Source organism: Conger conger, chromosome 16 (genome assembly GCF_963514075.1).
Source record: "Conger conger chromosome 16, fConCon1.1, whole genome shotgun sequence".
Taxonomy (NCBI): domain Eukaryota; kingdom Metazoa; phylum Chordata; class Actinopteri; order Anguilliformes; family Congridae; genus Conger; species Conger conger.
In genome coordinates, this window is record NC_083775.1 from 12343510 (window position 1) to 12364204 (window position 20695).

Below are 20695 nucleotides of genomic sequence, written 5' to 3' on the forward strand. Positions count from 1 at the left end.
CAGAGGACAATCGCCCCTGGAGGGGTTAAGTGCTTGCTCAAGGGCCCAACAGCTGCACGGATGGATCTACACCCGGGCTTGAACCACCAACCTTCCAGGTCCCAGTCATGTACCTTAGCCACTAGGATACAGGCAGCCCCCAGATCATTTTCTGAACAGCGCTTGGTTATGAGGAAGTAAACTGGGGGGACAATTGCAAGGCAATAGCACATTTTTCGTGGAGCAGCAAGGCCAGCGATTACGCTACTGCAGGATGTGACGTGTTTCCCCACAGAGAAAACTCAACAGGCCTACTATCAAAGGCGGGCGAGTGGTGACACTTTCACACCTGGTGGTTCAGAGGCTGTTTGACTGTAATAACAAACTGAGGCTCGCAGCTGTGGGTTGAGCCCAGCTGGAGAGGAACTGGGACAGGAACGCTGCAGCCAAAGAGTGCGATGCCTGCCATCATCCCGCTCCAGAGCTCATCTGCTCTGCTTTCACAAACTCACCCTTTTATCAGCACGGCCATGTTGTTTGTTCCACTTCAGCTCCGAAGTGCAAGGGAGCAAACCGGGTGTCCATTACAGATGACATCATAGTGACATCGTAATGAGGCGTGGAAAACCGAACGCAGACGAGTGCGAAAGGTGCAGTTTATTATGAATGTGAGCGACGTTTCCACGACTACAAACGGACGCCAGCGGAAGAATTACCGATGGCTTTTTTTGTTCTGAGTAAAGGCCACAATTTTGCCATTTTCAGACAGACAGTTTAAAGTTAACACACATTATCTCTTCACCTCTCATTAAACAAATTTCACCACAAACAATAAAAACCCCAAGCACCTTCAGGGGACCCCTTCGACGTGAGAAAATGCAGCCGGTGTGGAGCCCATACAGTACCACGCCTCAGCTTCATCATTATTGATGTTTCTGCCTGGTAATTAAAGGAGACCAGAGTGGAATAATTAGGACGCTGTCGGCACTGGTAATGAACATCCACCTGCCTTTTCTGCAGGAAACGATGTCGTGTCCCTGACGTGTTGCTTTATATCCTGGGCCAATCAATGGGAACAGGATATCACAGTAACTATTATTGGACAAGTGGAAAATAGAACCACCCTAGGTCATCATAAATTACAATAGTAGCTCTCCGTGGCGCAAAACTGCACCTGCTTCGAAGATCGACTGTTACGGCAACAGGAAATTAAACAGTAATGCAGGGGAGGTGGTGCATAGCCAGGCAGCAGAGCTCATACTGTAAAAATACCCACCAATACGAGCTACCGAGCGCAAGAGAGAGCGTGTGAGAAAGCCATTGGCTGAGCCCACCCCATCCGTGCGGGCTCCTGCTTGTACAGCAGAATTTCAGTGAAATAAAACGTGAGCGACCTTCACAGCGTGAGACAGAGCAGGAAGGAGGAGAGGAAGGAGAGAGAACAGAAACAGGTGGGAGGAAATGGAAGAGGATGTCAGGTTTGGCCTTTCGGAATGACTTCCGGTTTCCTGTGAGCTTTGCAATAGCAGGGGAAAATAAAGGAAAATCGGTCTGTAGCCATGAGCCCAATGAGCACAATTATGCTGAAGGCGAATGCTGTTTTTTACGCCAAGATAACCTTTAACCTTCAGAGCAAACTGAGGTGACTGTCACAAAGCCTGACATTAATGAACCATACTGTAGGGCAGATAAACCAACTCCTTGTGACTTTCAGTGCCGTGAACTGTTCCATTAATTAACCAGTCCTGCAGGAGCAGATTTTCCTACATTCTTACCTTTTTTCCCTTATTTCTGAGCTTATCAAGACATGTATGTGCTAGTTTGAGTAAAATACAATCATTTAGGGCAGAAGCTGGCATAGAATACCGAAATTTCATGCCAGGGCAGTGGATGGAGACAGGGGGGGTGGGGGGGGAGACAGGGCAGTGGATGGAGACAGGGGGGGTGGGGGGTGGAGACAGGGCAGTGGATGGAGACAGGGTGGGTGGGGGGTGGAGACAGGGCAGTGGATGGAGACAGGGTGGGTGGGGGGTGGAGACAGGGCAGTGGATGGAGACAGGGTGGGTGGGGGGGAGACAGGGCAGTGGAAGGTGGAGACAGGGTGGATGGGGGGTGGAGACAGGGCAGTGGATGGAGACAGGGTGGGTGGGGGGGGAGACAGGGCAGTGGATGGAGACAGGGTGGATGGGGGGGTGGAGACAGGGCAGTGGATGGAGACAGGGTGGGTGGGGGGGGAGACAGGGCAGTGGATGGAGACAGGGTGGGTGGGGGGGAGACAGGGCAGTGGATGGAGACGGGGGGTGGGGGGGGGGGGGGAGACAGGGCCGTGGATGGAGACAGGGTGGGTGGGGGGGTGGCGGGGGGGACTCACTTGTACTGGGCCTGGAAGTGCTCCTGCACAAAGCTGCAGGGCCCCCCCAGGGCCTGGGTCAGTGTGGGGGTCACATGGTGCAGGGCGGGGCTCTCCTCTGCGTCAGCAGGCTCCTGAAACAGCAAACACATGCTCATCAGCACACACACACACACACAATCTCATCAGCACACACACACTCACATACTGTCATTAGCACACACACACACACACACACTCTCATCAGCACACACACACTCACACACTCTCATCAGCACACACACACACTCACACACACAGCCAACCAGCACACACACACGCTCACACACATAGCCATCAGCACACGAACACACACTCACACATGCAGCCATCAGCACACAAATACACGCTCACACACACATCAGCACACACACCCATCAGCACACACCCTCACACACTCATCAGCACACACACTGACACACCCATCAGCACACACACCCTCACACACATGAATCAGCACACACACCTTCACACACACTCACATCAGCACACACTCACACACACACACATCAGCACACACGCCCTCGCACACACCCATCAGCACACACAACCACACACTTCACGCTGCTCCTGATGGTCACTGGCCTGTTCTGACCACACCTCTCCCCTCCTGCTCGCCATCTCCTTCACCCATTTGTCAGTTTGTTGCCATAGCACCACTGGCAATGAAGACAGCAGAGTGCAGTGCACGCTTCACAGGACAAACACGCTCTCCAGAACTGACAAAGGACATTTCAATGAGAGCAGCCAACAAATATGATTAGGCACATCAAACTGGGACAAAAATTGGCCTAAAAAAACTTTCATTTTTCCAGGCACACTTATAATTTGTCAGGACATTCCTGAAAAAACACCTTCTGACCTATGCTAACTCTGCTGAGAGACTACAGCTCCATCATTAGGAGCTTAAGCCTAACAGTGACAGTTACGCTGTATGGCATTCCATTTGGATTAGATGCTAGTACACGCACATAACAAAAACAATAGTAAGACTGACTTTAAAAAAAAATGGGTTTGCCGATAATTTTGGAGAAAACTCAGGTGGCTAGGAAAGAATACGACGTGTGAGTACTTTATCGATTGGCGAGAAAGAACGGGCACTTTGTTACCTAACGTAGACAGACCTGTGAGCATAAGTCAGATTTAAAGGTCATCGCTCATAGCTAAATCAATGCTATTCTGCAGGTTTTATTATATCCTGAAAAACAGTGGACTAATGGTGTGGAAACAGTCCATCCTGACTGCGAGGGACAGGCCGACTCCTCGAGTGATAAAGAACACGGTGTCAGCGACTGATTTAAACGTTCCCACATTCCTCCCCTCCTGCAAACGGAAGTTCAGGTTGTGGAATTCTGGATGCTCGGGCGAAGGCTTCAGGGTGTGTATGGAAAGGTGTCAATGAGGGGGACGTGTGCCACCATTTCCATAGTTTTATACTATGCTGTCTTCTCTCAATGATGATGGGCAGAGCGAGCCGCCAGTAGGCACTGTGAGGAAGCACACCTGCTAATATAAATATTTTGTGTTCAATGAGTTCCATTTCTAATCGACTTCCAAAAAATGTAAGTGGTGTTTTCCTGCAAATTTAAAATACACACAAGTATGAAAATTAGGATTTTGGGCCAGGACCGTATCAGCATATCCCACAGCACAGTGTTCCCTTCACTGGCATTGAATTCTACATGGTCCAGAGGGAAGACTGCCACCTATAGGCCCACAAACAATAGGCCCTTCAGCAGCAATGTCATTTTCCCACCCACTTACTAACCATACCCATCTACTAACCATACCCATCTACTAACCGTACCCGCTCACTAACCATACCCACGTACTAACTATACCCATGTACTAACCATACCCATGTACTAACCACACCCGCTTACTAACCATACTCACCTACTAACCATACCCACATACTAACTATACCCACGTACTAACCATAACCACATGCTAACCACACCCATGTACTAACCATACCCACATAATAACCATACCCACATACTACCCACACCCACATACTAACTATACCAACGTACTAACCATATCTAACATTGCTTCAGGCATTCAGTCAATTTCACCATAAAGACAAATGTTTACAGGCTATTTCATTAAAGGTTATTTTTTCTTTTAAATCACATTACATTACAATTGTAAACTCTTTTCTCAAAACAATGTACAGTAGTGGAGAAAACCTGTGTTATGGGGAGAAGCAATAAACAAAATATTTTGTTCGATGCAACACCCAAAGCAGTGTTTTATAGATGGGTTTTTTTTTTTCCCCCAGAAGACACAGTCACAGTTATGCATTCCGATATTCCCATTACATTCCAAACACTGAACTCAAAGCCAGACGGTCCAGCATAAGAGAGATGTGTGTGTGCAGATACAAGATCTGAGATCCTGATTTCACATTGGGGGGGTGGCTCTATTAGTGCAGGGCTCAGTGGTCTGTGGTCTCGGGCTTCAAACACACAACACTGTGACATTTCACACACATGGAGCAGCGTCATTTTCCACACCCCACGCACACGCACACGCCAGCAGGGCACAGCGTCCGGCTTCACATCTAACATGCCTTTCAAAGGCCCTTTTGAAACTGTTCCCAGATTGGTGGCGAGCAAAGCATGGCCATCTCTCACAAATAAAACTACTAAAATAAACATTTTTAAAGAAGAAAATAAAAAGTCGAAATACACATCCAAACTGTGAATGCCTCATGTGTGAAATATGTGATGAGAGGTCAAAGGTCAGCTAGAGCCCCAGACCAGCTGCTCTCTCTCTCTCTCTCTCTCTCTCTCTCTCTCTCTCTCTCTCTCTCTCTCTCTCTCTCTCTCTCTCTCTCTCTCTCTCTCTCTCTCTCTCTCTCTCTCTCTCTCTCTCTCTCTCTCTCTCTCTCTCTCTCTCTCTCCCTTATTTATTTATTCACGTATTATATTGTTTACTTTCTTAGGGCCCCATTTCACCATCTCCTAATATTCCACATTCACCCCAACAAATCAGTCCCTTGTGAGAGAAAACACAAATACACACATAAACATATGCGGGAACACACATACACACAAACAAACACACAAGTGCATACGTGTACACCCTCACACCCTAGAAACACGTGTAGACACAAACATATATATGCACATCGGCACACACACAGTACACATTCACTCACACAGGTAGACACTGATAGACACACACACACAGCTCTCCCTTCACATCTTTCAGCGGTTATATAGGCTGGTATCCAAAACAAGCATTAGTGGCTTACTTCACAATTATCTCTATCTACTAACACATGCACTAAGAGATGATTTAAGATTATTTAGTTTGATGTCCTGACCAAGTATATAAATGGCTTTTACAAGACAGATTTAGACATGTTTACTATACCCAAACAATACTAGCCACATGGCTCAATCAACTCGCATAATATATTCCCGCACTGGTTCACCTCATAATCCACAGTAGCAACCACCTTGTGTTTTTATGCCCTTCATAACTCACATATAGTTTATAGTAGATGTTCAAAAGGACAATGTCAGTTTTCTGAAATGACGTGCGCTACAGCTCAAACACGACCTCCAAACTGACCTGAAAAGCAGGTGCACAGTGACAGTAAAAAAGACAATAGAGACTAACGAGGTAAGGATAAATTTAGCTTCTTTTCCTCTCCTGGCTTCTGCAGCATATGCAAGAGCTATTTTTGACAGCCTACCATTATAAAAGCCTCTCTTTCTGTTAGGGTACATAGTTCTTGAAAAAGAGAGAAGATATTTTAGTTGGAATGTGTTCACACCTGAGATTGGGGTATCTGTGAAAGGGGCATTTTGGCATGACCAGGACCTTATGCTGAGAAGACATTTATGATCTTTTTACCCTCAGACAGAAACTCTCAAATAAATGAGTTGTGACAAGGGATCGGTGTAATCAAGGGTATTCACACCAGCCATTTTTTGTAAGCAAACTGTGTACACTAATGCCTTGGAAAAGTACCAGAAATCACTCAATCAAATGTGCACGCAGGCACACATATACACACACATACTCAGACAAGCAAAGAAACAACCAGGCAATGCAAGCCACACACACACAGACACACACACACACACACACACACACACACACACACATATGCACACAACAACAAGCAGCCAGGAGATAAATCACATTCTGGCACTGCCATCTCTGCTAAACTTTTAGTTATAATATCACCTTGAGTTTGTGAACATAACCGCATACTGCAGCCAGCTCCAGCTGTACCATACATACATACGTCTAGCCCTTCTGTCCAGTTCTAAACGTTTATTTTGTAAAGCAATTAATGTGTACTGTAATAAAAATATCTGGTCTGGTTTTTTTATTTTATTTATTTTATGCTATCAAGTAAAAAAAAAAAAAAAACTATAAAAATATAAAGTAGTTTAAATAAATTAACCACTTTTTTTAAATCATATTTAAAAAAAGAAATCACTAACAGTCAGATGTGGGTCAAAGGGCACTCCAGCCAAAATAATCAAAAGTCTCTTCTTCAGTTCAGGGGTTCATTCCAATCGCTCATTTTCAATCCTCGCATCTCATCCTTGCATCCATTTCTCGGAAGGGATAAGCAATGGAGGAACCAACCCAAATGGAACATATTTGCCCAGTAATTTGCTAGTTTGAAGCTAGTTCAATTACAGACATGGCAGATAAGAAGAGGTGGATAATTAATTCACCACGTGTTCTGAAAGAATATTTCCACATAGGCTCCTGGAGAGCCTCCCAGCTCCTCGCTCTTCCAAGGAGCATTTAACAAGCTGGAATGCCCTCAAGGATCGGGCGAGGACTGAGGAGACGGATGAAAGTGATGGAAAGGAACCCCTACTCAGAAAACAGGGTGGCAGGGAGTTCTACCATCAGCTTGGCATGCTGTGGCATGAACAGCACAAGAGCAGAAGCAACAAGATGTCAATATTACTGCCGCAGTCTCGTCTCTGAGGGGAGAACACCGCGAAGCAAAGAGGAGCCAGGCGAGGTCTCAGGGGATGATCTGCAGCTGTTCCTGGAGGTATACTGTCCTTTGGTAGAGTTGGAGTGACAGCCTACAGGGTGGTAGCTCTCCAGGACCAGGGTTGGGCTGCACTGCTCAAGTTGCTGAATGAGGTGTGCTTTGTTAGGGTTGAGAACCTACGGGACAGTAGATCTTCTGGAACAGGGGTCGGCAACCCTGGTCCTGGAGAGCCGCAGGGTGTGCTGGCTTTCGTCTCCACCTTAAAATAAGCAAGCGACTCAGACCCAAGAAACCAGGTGAGGTGAGTTAACTGTTTAATCAACGGCTTTCATTGATCAATTAATGCCAAGCAACAATGAAAGCCAGCACACCCTGCGGCTCTCCAGGACCAGGGTTGCCGTCCCCTGTTCTGGAACAAGGATGGGCAGCCCTGCTCTGGCTGTTGAATGATGTATGCTTTGTCAGGGTTGAAGTGAAAACCTACAGGACGGTAGCTCTCAAGGAAGAGGGTTGGCCAGCCCTGCTTTAAAGGGTCACCCACATTACCAAACAGCAGGTGAGCAAAGGTAGGCCTTCCCGTAGAGACACTGACCAATCAAGGTGATTCATTATGTGAAATTTAAATGATAGGGAGAGAGGAACACACCAGTCAAGTCTTACCATAGCACACCAAGGTAAAGCATAATGGACCAGGGGAAAACATTACTGGAAAGGAGCCTTCCCACAATGCACTGCCCTGTGAAGAGTTATGAGAATGGCACAGGGGGTTGATGTGCTTAGAGGGTTTTATCGGGCCACGCTCATTAGAAAGCTTGTTTTGAAATAATGTACATACACCTGAGTTTTCCCTCCAGGGTTCATAGTGAACTGCTGACTGCTGCAAGAAACCTGCAAATTAATGCGGAGGAATAGATGCGCTACACATTACCTTTCAGGTAAACACAGCAAAATTAATTACACACAATTGTGAAGCCAGGTGATGATCTACAGACCTCAAGATGACAGGCATCCTTACAAAGAGCATAAACGTTTGGGTGACATCCAATTTCCAGCTCCTGAGTTAAATGAAGACGATAGTTCCGGGCTCTTCCGAGTGCGAGGCTAAACTTCAGCACAACTGATCCGATGCTTCAGTGACTCCAAACCTGCTTAATGAAGTGGACGTAGTAGGTCCTCTCCTTTGAAACTCGCATCAAAAATATCCCCAGACTAGCTGGGGTTTTTTTTTTTGTGCCTTACAAACAGACAAATTTAGGCTTTGCTTTTCTGGGAAAGACACAGATGAAATGGGACGAGCGTTTGAGACTAATGCAGTGCCTTTTACGGCTGTCTGAACACGACTCTAAATGCTCTGCCACCAGGTCCCAGCAGGAGCTTCCCATTGCCCAGGACTGTGCCCAACACTACTGACTTCCGGGTCACCCACGTACTAACTCACTCACACTGACATCGTTGGGTAGAAGACCCTAGAAATTGTCCTTGGCTGGAAGTCCCATTGCATATCCCCCCCATATGCCACCAAGCCTACTGGTGTAATGCAGTTAGGTACACTCAGTGAGCACGTTATTAGGGAGACCTGTACACCAGCTTGTTAATGCAAATATTTAATCAGCCAATCGTGTGGCAGCAACTAAATGCATAAAGGCATGCAGACATGGTCCAGAGTTCAGCAGTTTTTCAGACCAAATGGGGAAGAAATGTGATAAATAACCCAATAAAGTGCTCACTGAGTTTATAGACTATGTACCCTAAACATACAAGCAGCCATACATGCATTCCTATCAAATGACATCTGAAGCCCTCAGCAAAATTGTGAGAGCTAACTGTACCTGCTGTACTACAGAAATACACCTGAAAATATCCAGCAGGTACCGCACAGCTGACCAGACGCGGGTGAGAATTAGGCACTGAACATGAGACTCAGTAGCGGCTGCACTGTGAATAATGCAGTGGTACAAGACAGGGGCTTGATTTACCCGCACGGTTCAGTAAGAGAGACGGAGGAGGAATGGCGAGGAAGCTCTACAGACAGCGCAGGCTTTCAGAGGGCCGAGAGCAGGGTGTGACACGCTAGTGCCCCCCCCCCCCCCCCCGCCCACCCTGGCTGTCACCGGAAAGCCCTCTCTCTCTCTCTCTCCACCCCAGCCCCGGGGCACGGCAGGAGGGGGGGGGGGGGGGTGGCGTCTAAAAATAATCCTGACGGCCGGGACAGGAAGAGGCAGCGCCATGCGGGCCCAGGGCACGCTGCTGCTTCCCCATATGCTCACCGCCCGCCTGAACGAGCCCGGCCCACCCCCCCCTAAAACAGCCACGAGCCCCACGAGCCCTGAGCCCAGCCCACCCTGCTCACCGCCCGCCTGAACGAGCCCCGGCCCACCACGCTCAGAGGGGCCAGCCCCCCCTAAAACAGCCACGAGCCCCGAGAGCACTGAGCCCAGCCCACCGCGTTACGCCGCGCGTCTGTGAGGACGGTCGTGACGGGGAATATCACGAGCCGTACGAGATTCCCACCGACTGGAGTATTTATAGCCGTTAAAAACCACACTGCCTACTGCTGGGTCTTATTGTAACCATATCTATAGAATTATGTTGAATAATACGGACATTGTATGTGAGATATTACGCCTGTATTAATATATCTTATGCATTCATTCTGACAGGAAATGAATTATGTTTTCATAAAAATCACTTTTCAAAAAACAACAGGTGCAGCCATGCTGGCCTTCCAATGGCATTGTGCAAGGTCAGTTTTGCTTCTTTCAATTACAAACAAGAGGCTGTCTCCTATGTTTAAACCTAAGAGTTCAGATCAATATTAATAAAAATTTTGATACCTTTAAATGTCAAATAACAAAAAAAAACAAAAAAAAAACAACTGAAAACTGGACAGAGCTCTTTGGTGAAATGCAGACAAACCACATTCAAATCTGATAAAACATGGACTCATGCGGCACAGAAAACAGAAATGAATCCACTCTGGGTTTTAGGCGCTGTCTCTGCATTATCCGCCCCCCCCCACACAGGCTTCAGACGGTCTTAGACAAGTCATTTCAGCTCAGCGATTCATTCCAGCCAAATCCTCAGCACCCGCCGCCTTTTCAACCCTCCCTGGGTAATGACTTTCCCCCGTGTGGAGGGCGCGGTCCTCAGGCAGCCGCGCGCGGGGTTCTGTGACGGACGCGGCTGGCGTCGTCGCGCCCGGGCGAGCGAGATTAGCGAGGGCTCCAAATTAAATCTGAACCCGGAGTCTCCCCGCCCCTGCTCCGGCGAGATTACGCTCCACAGAGCCGAGGACGGAGGTCAGGAGAGGTGGAGAGGGAGCGAGACGCGGCTCGGAAGGCCGAACTGATGCCTGCTCTCGGGCACGGCGGAGATTTGTGGCCGTAACGCTAGCGATGGCACGACTGGCAAACTTGTAGGAAAATGAGACCGCTCTGCCCTTGTGAAGATTGATGGGGCAGACGGCTTCTAAAGCTATCCTAAATACGTGCACGTTACATCCTTGTGGCTGCGAGTGAAGGATTAGATGCCAACTAAATCAATTGTTCCTTATTTAAACCAGGCGCAAGCAAAAAGCATATTACTGCTGACCATAAAACAGTAGTTATCAATGTCCATTAGAAACCAAAAAGAAAATGGTGTCCAAGAAGTTGAAGTTACCAGGGGGGATTAATTTGCACTGAGGTGCTGTAAGGGGTGGGGCTATCACAGTGAGGTGCTGTAAGGGGTGGGGCTATCACAGTGAGGTGCTGTAAGGGGCGGGGCCATCACAGTGAGGTGCTGTAAGGGGTGGGGCTATCACAGTGAGGTGCTGTAAGGGGCGGGGCCATCACAGTGAGGTGCTGTAAGGGGTGGGGCCATCACAGTGAGGTGCTGTAAGGGGTGGGGCCATCACAGTGAGGTGCTGTAATGGGCGGGGCTATCACAGTGAGGTGCTGTAAGGGGAGGGGCCATCACAGTGAGGTGCTGTAAGGGGAGGGGCCATGACACTGGGGTGCTGTAAGGGGCGGGGCCTCATTACTCCCCCCCCCAAAAGAGGTCTGGCCCCTCCAGCACCACGTGGACCCCGTTTCTCGTTTCTGTGGTGATGCGCGTTGTTGCTACTGACTAAATGCTGGAGGAAAAGAAACTGTCACAGACTACTGCACCTGGCAGCAGCTCAGAACCGCTCTGACCCGGCTAATGGACACAGCAGCTCAGAACCACTCTGACCCGGCTAATGGACACAGCAGCTCAGAACCGCTCTGACCCGGGAACAGACACAGCAGCTCAGAACCACTCTGACCCGGCTAATGGACACAGCAGCTCAGAACCACTCTGACCCGGGAACAGTCACAGCGGCTCAGAACCGCTCTGACCCGGCTAATGGACACAGCAGCTCAGAACCACTCTGACCCGGCTAATGGACACAGCAGCTCAGAACCACTCTGACCCGGGAACAGACACAGCAGCTCAGAACCACTCTGACCCGGCTAATGGACACAGCAGCTCAGAACCACTCTGACCCGGGAACAGTCACAGCGGCTCAGAACCGCTCTGACCCGGCTAATGGACACAGCAGCTCAGAACCACTCTGACCCGGCTAATGGACACAGCAGCTCAGAACCACTCTGACCCGGGAACAGTCACAGCGGCTCAGAACCGCTCTGACCCGGCTAATGGACACAGCAGCTCAGAACCGCTCTGACCCGGGAACGGACACAGCAGGACCGGGATCTTACCTGGTGCAATTAAACCAACCAAAAGGACCAAAATGTGGCGTTTGCACTTTCTGAGAGTATTCCATAGCTTTCAATACACCAGACAAGCTCGGCGTAGAAAAGTATTTGAATCCAAAACAATAACGTAAGTGGCTGAGGCCTGGCTTGTACTGCATACTGTCATGATATTCAGCAACAACCTGCTATGCAGTGATAAGAAAGGCTTTACCCCTAAGTTTACAAACCTAATCTTCCTCCCTGATGGAAGTGTAATGGCACAGGGGAATCAGTCCAGGTCAGAAGAGAGCAGATTGGACGCTTTAATTAGATCTATGGAGCAGGACACTGAGACCATAGTTTGGAGTGACAGCTCTACTCCCCCTACAGGTACCCAATCGGACAGGGAACCGTGCATAATATTGATATATTTTTTAAATATATATATTTTTAGTCTACCAACAACATTTCAGAATAAAACCACCTACATGAAAACCTGCATAGCAAAGCTTGAGTAGAATCCCTCATGACTCATCTTTCACACTGAATTTCCCACAGACTGAGTTTCTGGACCTGCTGTCGGGCCGAGCCCTACTCAAGCAGAACAGAGCCGCACCACCCCTGAGCGAGGCACTTAGCCCAAACCGCGCCAGTAAATATCTGGCTAGCCCAATGGATGATTTGCAAAATGAAAGCCGTTTAAACCACACTCTGAGTAACACTGTCTGCCGAAGCGACGGCAAATAAATAGATATAAACGGAAATAAATTGTCTCTGCGCTGAGACTCTGCTGCAATTTTCTTGTGACAAGTTGAGGCAGGGGAAAGGCTGTCCGCTAAAACTGCAAGCAGGTGCAAACACAAATGAAATTCTGGAAATCTCTGACAGGGAGGGTGTGGAGAAGTCAGAGGGCAGTGATGGGGGGGGGGGAGTGAGGTTTTATGAACTCTGCAGTGGATGGAGGTACAGCGAGCTGTCGATGGTGGATGGTAGAGTATGAAAAAGTGCACTGATTGGCTCCAGTTTGAGAGAGACGGTCAGCGTGTGGTAGATTCGCTCATTCCTGGTTTCATGAATCTTCCTCGTCTCCTCATTAGCGGAGACCCAATTACTGTTGTGTAGTACCCCTTTAACAATAGCTGAAGATCGCAGATCCCTTTCTTCCAAACTCCATCAGAGCGAAGGGAATATCAGTAGTCAGATACAATTATGACCAGCAGGTAGTGCCACAGATAGGAGCGATGTAGAAAAATGCAAAAAAGGCAATGTACACCTATTAGGTATATATTAGATATTATTTTTTTGACTTCTATTGCTCTAGTCTATCCACGGCGGCACGGATGGTGCAGTGGGTAGCACTGCCGCCTCACAGCAAGGAGGTCCTGGGTTCGAATCCCCGTCGGCTGGGGCCTCTCTGTGCGGAGTTTGCATGTTCTCCCCGTGTCTGCGTGGGTTTCCTCCGGGTACTCCGGTTTCCCCCCACAGTCCAAAGATATGTAGGTTAGGCTGATTGGAGAGTCTAAATTGCCCATAGGTATGAGTGTGTGAGTGAATGGTGTGTGTGCCCTGTGATGGACTGGCGACCTGTCCAGGGTGTATTCCTGCCTTTCGCCCAATGTATGCTGGGATGGGCTCCAGCCCCCCTGCGACCCTGTTCAGGATAAGCGGGTTCAGATAATGGATGGATGGATGGATAGTCTATCCACTTATGATGCATTGTGTGTTCAGAGATGCTCTTCTGCATGCAACTGTCGTAATGTGTGGTTATTTGCGTTACTGTCACCTTCCTGTCAGCTTTGACCAGTCTGGCCATTCTCCTCTGACATCTCTCATTAACAAGGCATTTCTGTCCGCAGAACTGCAGCTCACAGGATTTTTTTTTTACAAACTTTACAAGACTAGTGTGCGTGAAAATCCCAGGAGGTCAGCATACTCAAGATACTTGAGTATGATACTGAGATGCTCAAACCACTCTGTCTGCCACAATCATTCCACGGTCAAAGTCACTTCGATCGCATTCCCATTCTGATGGTTGATTAACATTCAGTGACTGGTTTCCGAGGGTGAATTAGAATTGGTGAAATATTGCACATTGCAACACCACAAAGTGGTGTTTCTTCTGAATAGAGGATTCAGATTGGCCCCACACCTTTCCTTTAGGCCAATCAAACAGCACAGCAGGGTGGTACAGATTATGAGCGCAAGCCTAAAATTTCCAGCCACCATTTCAAGGACATGACAGCTGAACCCTGTGGACTCTTTTGGAAATTCCACCCGGTTAAATGTAAATGGTAATTGGTAAATCGTTGGCATTTATATAGCGCCTTTATCCAAAGCGCTGTACAATTGATGCTTCTCATTCACCCATTCATACACACACTCACACACTGACCGCGATTGGCTGCCATGCAAGGCACCGACCAGCTCGTCAGGAGCATTTCGGGGTTAGGTGTCTTGCTCAGGGACACTTCGACACAGCCTGACTGATCAGCTATTGCAGTAAATTAGAATTTCCCAAAACAACTAACTGCTAGAGAACAGTGCTCATTTGGGGCTTACTAAAAGGCAGACCAAATGTTTAACACATCTAAATGTTTCAAGCTTTCTTGCACTATTAAAACCAACTTAAAATAGCTACAGAACAAATAAAATGTTTCCTGAGGAAAAGTGTTGAATATTTCAGGTGGGTTTCATTACAGCCCTTTAAATGGCAAATGGGAAGTGTGTTTTTTTTGGGTTTATTTGATTCAGGGTTCTGCGAGCCTGGACTAAAAAGTGATAAGGCATAAAAACATGATGTATATGTAAGAACGGTCTGTATGATAGCCTTTTAAAGGCAATTGATTAAAAAATCTGGCACTGAATTTCTAGCAGTTTCCTTCTTGAAAAGAGCACAACCCAAAGGAAAGCAGACTGATTAAATTTGACTGAATCTCTCCAACAACTGTATAATAGATCACAAAAATAGCACCAATGAATCACTTCTGTAAAAGGTTTAGGGGAAAAAGTGTTATTCCATATGTACAGATTGACAAAGGATTAATGTCTCTTAGAAATTTAATAAAGGAAGACATTGTGAATTTTGCCTCATAGTCATTATTTGATTTGATCAGTATAAAGGAAAAATAACCAATTTGATACTGTCCCGACAATTTGCATCTAAGTTAGCTTTGTCTGGTATCCAATAGCAGTGCTATCTATTTGCCAATAATACTTAGCCTCAAACATCAAATTGTTTCTAGCGAGAAGCATCTCTACCAAACTGTACACCTGTTGTTGTAATAGCAATTAAATCTAAGGTTTCCAATTAAAATCAGTTACACCTCTCATCAATGTCGGTCCTGGAGGTCAATGTCCCGTAGATTAGTGGGGCAGTGGGGGGAAAGTAATTTGATGTTGGTAATTCAATGAGTACCAAACACTGATCTGTTATAGGTAGCAAAGTGGTTGGAACTCCACGTCAATCAGCCTTGTTGCCATGACGCAGGTCACAAGTTGATCAAGGAGAGATGCTGGAAGACTTGCGCCAAGGTAAAACTTGATTTTAGGGGGGTAATCACGGGTACAAAATATCTGCCTCTTTATTTCCGCCAGGCCTTCCTGGGTTTTCAGGAGTCCAGTGAAGTGAGGACCAAGGAGGCTTCCTTTACAAAGTCGCACCACCGTGTCTTAATTCTCCCAGCCCAAAGGCTCGCCCCGTAGATCCTCTGGCCCATCAGAGGTCCCATTCTCCACATTTTCAAAGACCAAACACTCCTGAATCATCGCGATTAAGAGCAAAAAGTTTAAGTACATTGATTTCCACAAACGCTATCGGCCACTCCTCCTCCGGGGCCAGGAGAAGGCACTGAAAGCCCCGACACCGCTGGGGGGGGAAGAGAGCTGGAAGCGCCGGGAGGAGAGTGGAGCTAAATGAAAAGTTCAGGATGATAGAAGGTCTGCTGTCTGCGCACTGTTAAAAAGACAGACAGGACAGAGCAGCCGTTTCCCAGAGTGCCCGGTGAATTGACAGAGCTGGAGGTGAGAGGAGCTCGCCAGCCCTGAGCCCGTGATTTATCTCCCTGCACCTGTTTCCTGAGTGCAGCAGTTTCAGCCTCCATTTTGAAATAATTATTTGAAATGGCTTACCCTTCAGACACAAATAAAAAAATTCCTGCAGAGTATCGACCATTTAAAAACAAACGTGCCTCTATGCTTTGGTTAATGACATGTTTTGGGATCTACACAGTTGTTTTCAAACTTTTTTCCGGCACCTCAGAATCTTAAATAGGTATGACTGCTGCAGGTTTGCATTATCTGTCCGTGGCCCTCTATACTTTTCCTTTTTGTCTGAATAAATACGAAAAACACATAAAAAGAGGCTGGGCTGGGCACTCTCCTTCTTGTAATATATATAATTTCATATAGTAAACATGACTCGGGTCGAACCACAATATCAAAACACAGAATCCACAGAAAATCGATGAATTGAAATCAGTGACCCACTGACTGTATAATACATCCCGGCCCATGTCCGGTTTGGTTAGGTCGAATGGGGGGTGGGGGGTGTAGAGTGTAAAATGAAGGGTGAACTGGGTTTAGACATCGCAGGTTTGACTCCAAGCTAGAACACTGCCACTGCACCCTGTCAGTGCTTAAACACTTTTTTTTTAAAACAAGCCATTTAATTTCTAACATTACAGTTATTACAGTTACATAGGTGGCACTTTTCAACCAAAGTGACTTACAGTTAATTAGACTAGGCAGGGGCTAATCACCCTTAGAGCAATGTGGGGTTGAGGTCCTTGCTCAAGGGCCCAACAGCTGCACTGATCTTATTGTGGCTACACTTGGACCTTGACCAAGACCCTTCCAGGCCCCAATCAAGCACCTTAGCCACTAGGCTACAGGCTGTACAAACAAGAGTCAACAAGCCAAGGCTATAGGCTTGTGAGCAAGAGTCACTGGAATCAGTCCTGCATCAGAGCTACGCTAGGCCACTAGCACGGCTGAGGGTCACATGACCAGGCCTGCATCAGAGCTATGCTAGGCCTTTAACGTGGGCAAGGGTCACATGACCAGGTCTACATCACGGCTCTGCTAGGCCACTAACGTGGGCAAGGGTCACATGACCAGGGCTACACTAGCGCAGGCGAGGCAGTGGCGTTAAATATTCATGCTGCATGCCTTTTAAGCAGGGGATGCGAGTGGTTCCTGGGATTTGTCCGATCGATCCCAGCCCAAACCTCCTGCTGCTTTACGACTCTAAGGTCCTTCCCTCACCCCTGGGGCATTAGGTCAATCACTTCTGCTGCATCATTTAAATGCTGTCGACCCCCCCCCTCCCCAGGCCATAGGCTCAGGATGCTTAGAGTGTAAACAAGGCCCTGTTGCCCTGACTGGACACTCTCAAAGCATCAGCAAACATCAGAACGAGGCCTGTAGGGACTACAAAGGAAATGCCATCAGAAACAGGACCGTCAGGATCAGCCGTGACCAGCTAACATACTGCAGTCTGCGTGAACGCTTCCATTGGTCTGGTGTCATGAGAACTGATGGTAATAATAATCCCTAAGCACCGTATTCTATATATCTACAGTTGGCAGTGAGCCTTATTAATCAATGCGTTTCCGTTAATATACCAGATCATTATCGATGAAGAGCCCAGAAGTTATCCCTCGTCGTCAAAGATGAACAGCCGAATGAGCTCCAGAACGAGCTCGTGACAGGGAGAAGCCTGGCGAGGCCTCCCGTGCCCCATCTCTCCGAGTACCTCATAAACCAGGCCGCCTTTCAGCAGCGGCTTCAGAAGACCAACCGCGGGGCGTGACGAATGCACGGAGACAGGCGGGAGCTCTCTGCGCAGTATTTTATAAAGGAAGAGGTTCCAGAACTTTCTGTACTCTCTCACTTGTGTGCAAGTAAATCCTGTTAAGCGGCACAAGCGCTTCGGGATTATCTTTCCCTTCCTGGGCTCTGCACCGCGGGTCGCTGGGCTCTGCTGCCAACGTCATCACAGAGTCGCTGTGCTGTGTTGCCAATGTTGTGACAGAGCCGCTGTAGTCTGTCGGCAATGTCGTGACAAAGTCGCTGTGCTCTGTTGGCAATGTCGTGACAGAGTGGCTGTGCTCTGTTGGCAATGTCGTGACAAAGTGGCTGTGCTCTGTTGGCAATGTCGTGACAAAGTGGCTGTGCTCTGTTTGCAATATCGTGACAAAGTGGCTGTGCTCTGTTGGCAATGTCGTGACAAAGCGACTGTGCTTGTTGGCAATGTCGTGACAAAGCGACTGTGCTCTGTTGGCAATGTCGTGACAAAGTCGCTGTGCTCTGTTGGCAATGTCGTGACAGTGTGGCTGTGCTCTGTTGGCAATGTCGTGACAAAGTGGCTGTGCTCTGTTGGCAATGTCGTGACAAAGTCGCTGTGCTCTGTTGGCAATGTTGTGACAAAGTCGCTGTTCTCTGTTGGCAATGTCGTGACAAAGTCGCTGTGCTCTGTTGGCAATGTCGTGACAGTGTGGCTGTGCTCTGTTGGCAATGTCGTGACAAAGTGGCTGTGCTCTGTTGGCAATGTCGTGACAGTGTGGCTGCGCTCTGTTGGCAATGTCGTGACAGTGTGGCTGCGCTCTGTTGGCAATGTTGTGACAGTGTGGCTGCGCTCTGTTGGCAATGTTGTGACAAAGTCACTGTGCTCTGTTGGCAATGTCGTGACAGTGTGGCTGCGCTCTGTTGGCAATGTCGTAACAAAGTCACTGTACCGTGTTGACAATGTTGTTACAAAATCGCCGCGCCATGTTGGCAATTTTGTGACAGAGTGGCTGTGTGACAGAGTTGGCAGGGCCACCCAGGGCCTGCACAGGCTGAGGATTTTATGATGCAGCTCAACCTTCTCCAGGCCTTAACAACCACATTAAGAGCACCTGTACTCCTTACTGCCACTCCAGAGACTCCAAGCACATTCGCTCTGAGACTCAGGCTCTTTGTAATGGGCTAGAGAGTGACAGAGAAAGGAGGGAGAGAGAGAAGGAGAGAAGCAGAAGAAGCGGTGAAAAGGATTTATTGACTTGATTTGCAGCAATGCATTTTATTCTCTTTAGAATAAGTTTACTGCAAAGTCACTTGGACTCATTAACCGGGATAAAGATATAGTTTAATGTTTGGAGGATGACAGTCCCTCATGCTGGGACATGATGTGACACAGAGAAAAAGTCTAAAACTGTTGAGTTAATTTGCATCAACGGCCAGAGGAGGTACTTAAAAAACCTGCAGCCTAAGGTCTGGTACTAAACTACAGAGAAGTCCAACCCGCAGACCAAAATCAGTGTCACCAACGAGGAGCAGAGCTTGAGTTATGCCCGCCTGCGTCTATTAGAGTCGGAGGGAAGATTTAGCATCGCGCTAATGGACTGCATTAATGGAAACAAAACGCAAAGAGCTGCCTCCGCTATAAAAAGTAGATTCGAAACGATAAATACAGCAGCGGTAATTTGGCTGAAACTTTGCACCGGTGTTTCTGCCGGGCTGCTTTATTGCCATTATTTATCCATTTGGCAGACGCGAATCGTGGGACCGCCGCGGCAGGGCAGAGGAACGGCGGGGACGTTGTATGTAAAGTGAATATATTGGCCGAGTCGCAGGAACGAGCGCAGGACGGAGAGCAGCGCACGTCACGAAGCGGCGAACACAAACCCGCGGCAACGGGGGAACACGCTGCCAACAACACACTGGTGTGCGTACTGTAGAAATTATCGTAGGGAAGGAAACCTTTCCCAGTCATGTAGCGTTCATAATTTCCTACTCTAGGCCAGAACCACAACTGCAACCTCAGGAGTAACATAAGAGCGACCATAAAATATATAATTTAAATCACACTGGCATGCATAGTTTTTAAACCTGACCTGTAGCACTTCATCATATTGCACTCTGAGGTAAGGGGAGGAGGCTGCAGGCATACAGAGCATAGATAGTGGAATCAGGACATGGAATAGCTGGTCAGCATTGAAAAACCAAGATCATAAAAACATGATGCTGAGAGCAGGGGGGTGCATCATGATAAATTCACCGAGCAAAACCCAGAACAGCCGTTTTTATTTTGGTCCCTGCTCCAGATCGGGGTGGTTTTCAGGTTTTACTGCAGTGCAGTTGTCCAGCTACATCAGTAATCCTGCTTCATAACACCGACATTAGCTCAGGCGGTAAGAACAGTCGGAGGGTTGCCGGTTCAATTCCGCCCTGGGTGTGTCGAAATGTCCCTGAGCAAGACACCTAACCCCCAAATGCTCCTGATGAGCTGGTTGGTGCCTTGCATGGCAGCCAATCGCCATTGGTGTGTGAGTGGGTGTATGAATGGTTGAATGAGAAGCATGAATTGTACAGCGCTTTGGATAAAGGCGTCATATAAATGCTAACCATTTACCATTTACCATTATATACTCCCCTGGCCATTCAGCCCAGAACCATGATGTGGTCTAAATTGTTTAGAGTCAGCATGGAAAACCAAGACCATAAAAACAAGACAATGAGAGCAGGTCAGTCAGCCCATCTGGACTCATCAGATCGCCCGCCATGAAGAGAGCATTTAGCACAGTGCCCAGCCTGGTTCACATCATGAGGAGCCCAACGCATGCCCTGGAAAACCTCCCATGCACCGCCAAGCGGCAGAGTAATATC

At 47.9% G+C, this 20695-nt stretch overlaps 1 protein-coding gene across 1 annotated transcript in view; it reads right to left on the reverse strand.

Annotated features, from left to right (window-relative positions):
* LOC133114043 (ubiquitin carboxyl-terminal hydrolase 43-like) overlaps window positions 1-20695 on the reverse strand; it is a 70623-nt gene that overhangs the window by 33352 nt on the left and 16576 nt on the right. The window contains exon 3 of the mRNA XM_061223239.1: window positions 2351-2460. Within this exon, the coding sequence (XP_061079223.1) occupies window positions 2351-2460 (110 nt within the window). The remainder of the gene's footprint in view (window positions 1-2350; window positions 2461-20695) is intronic.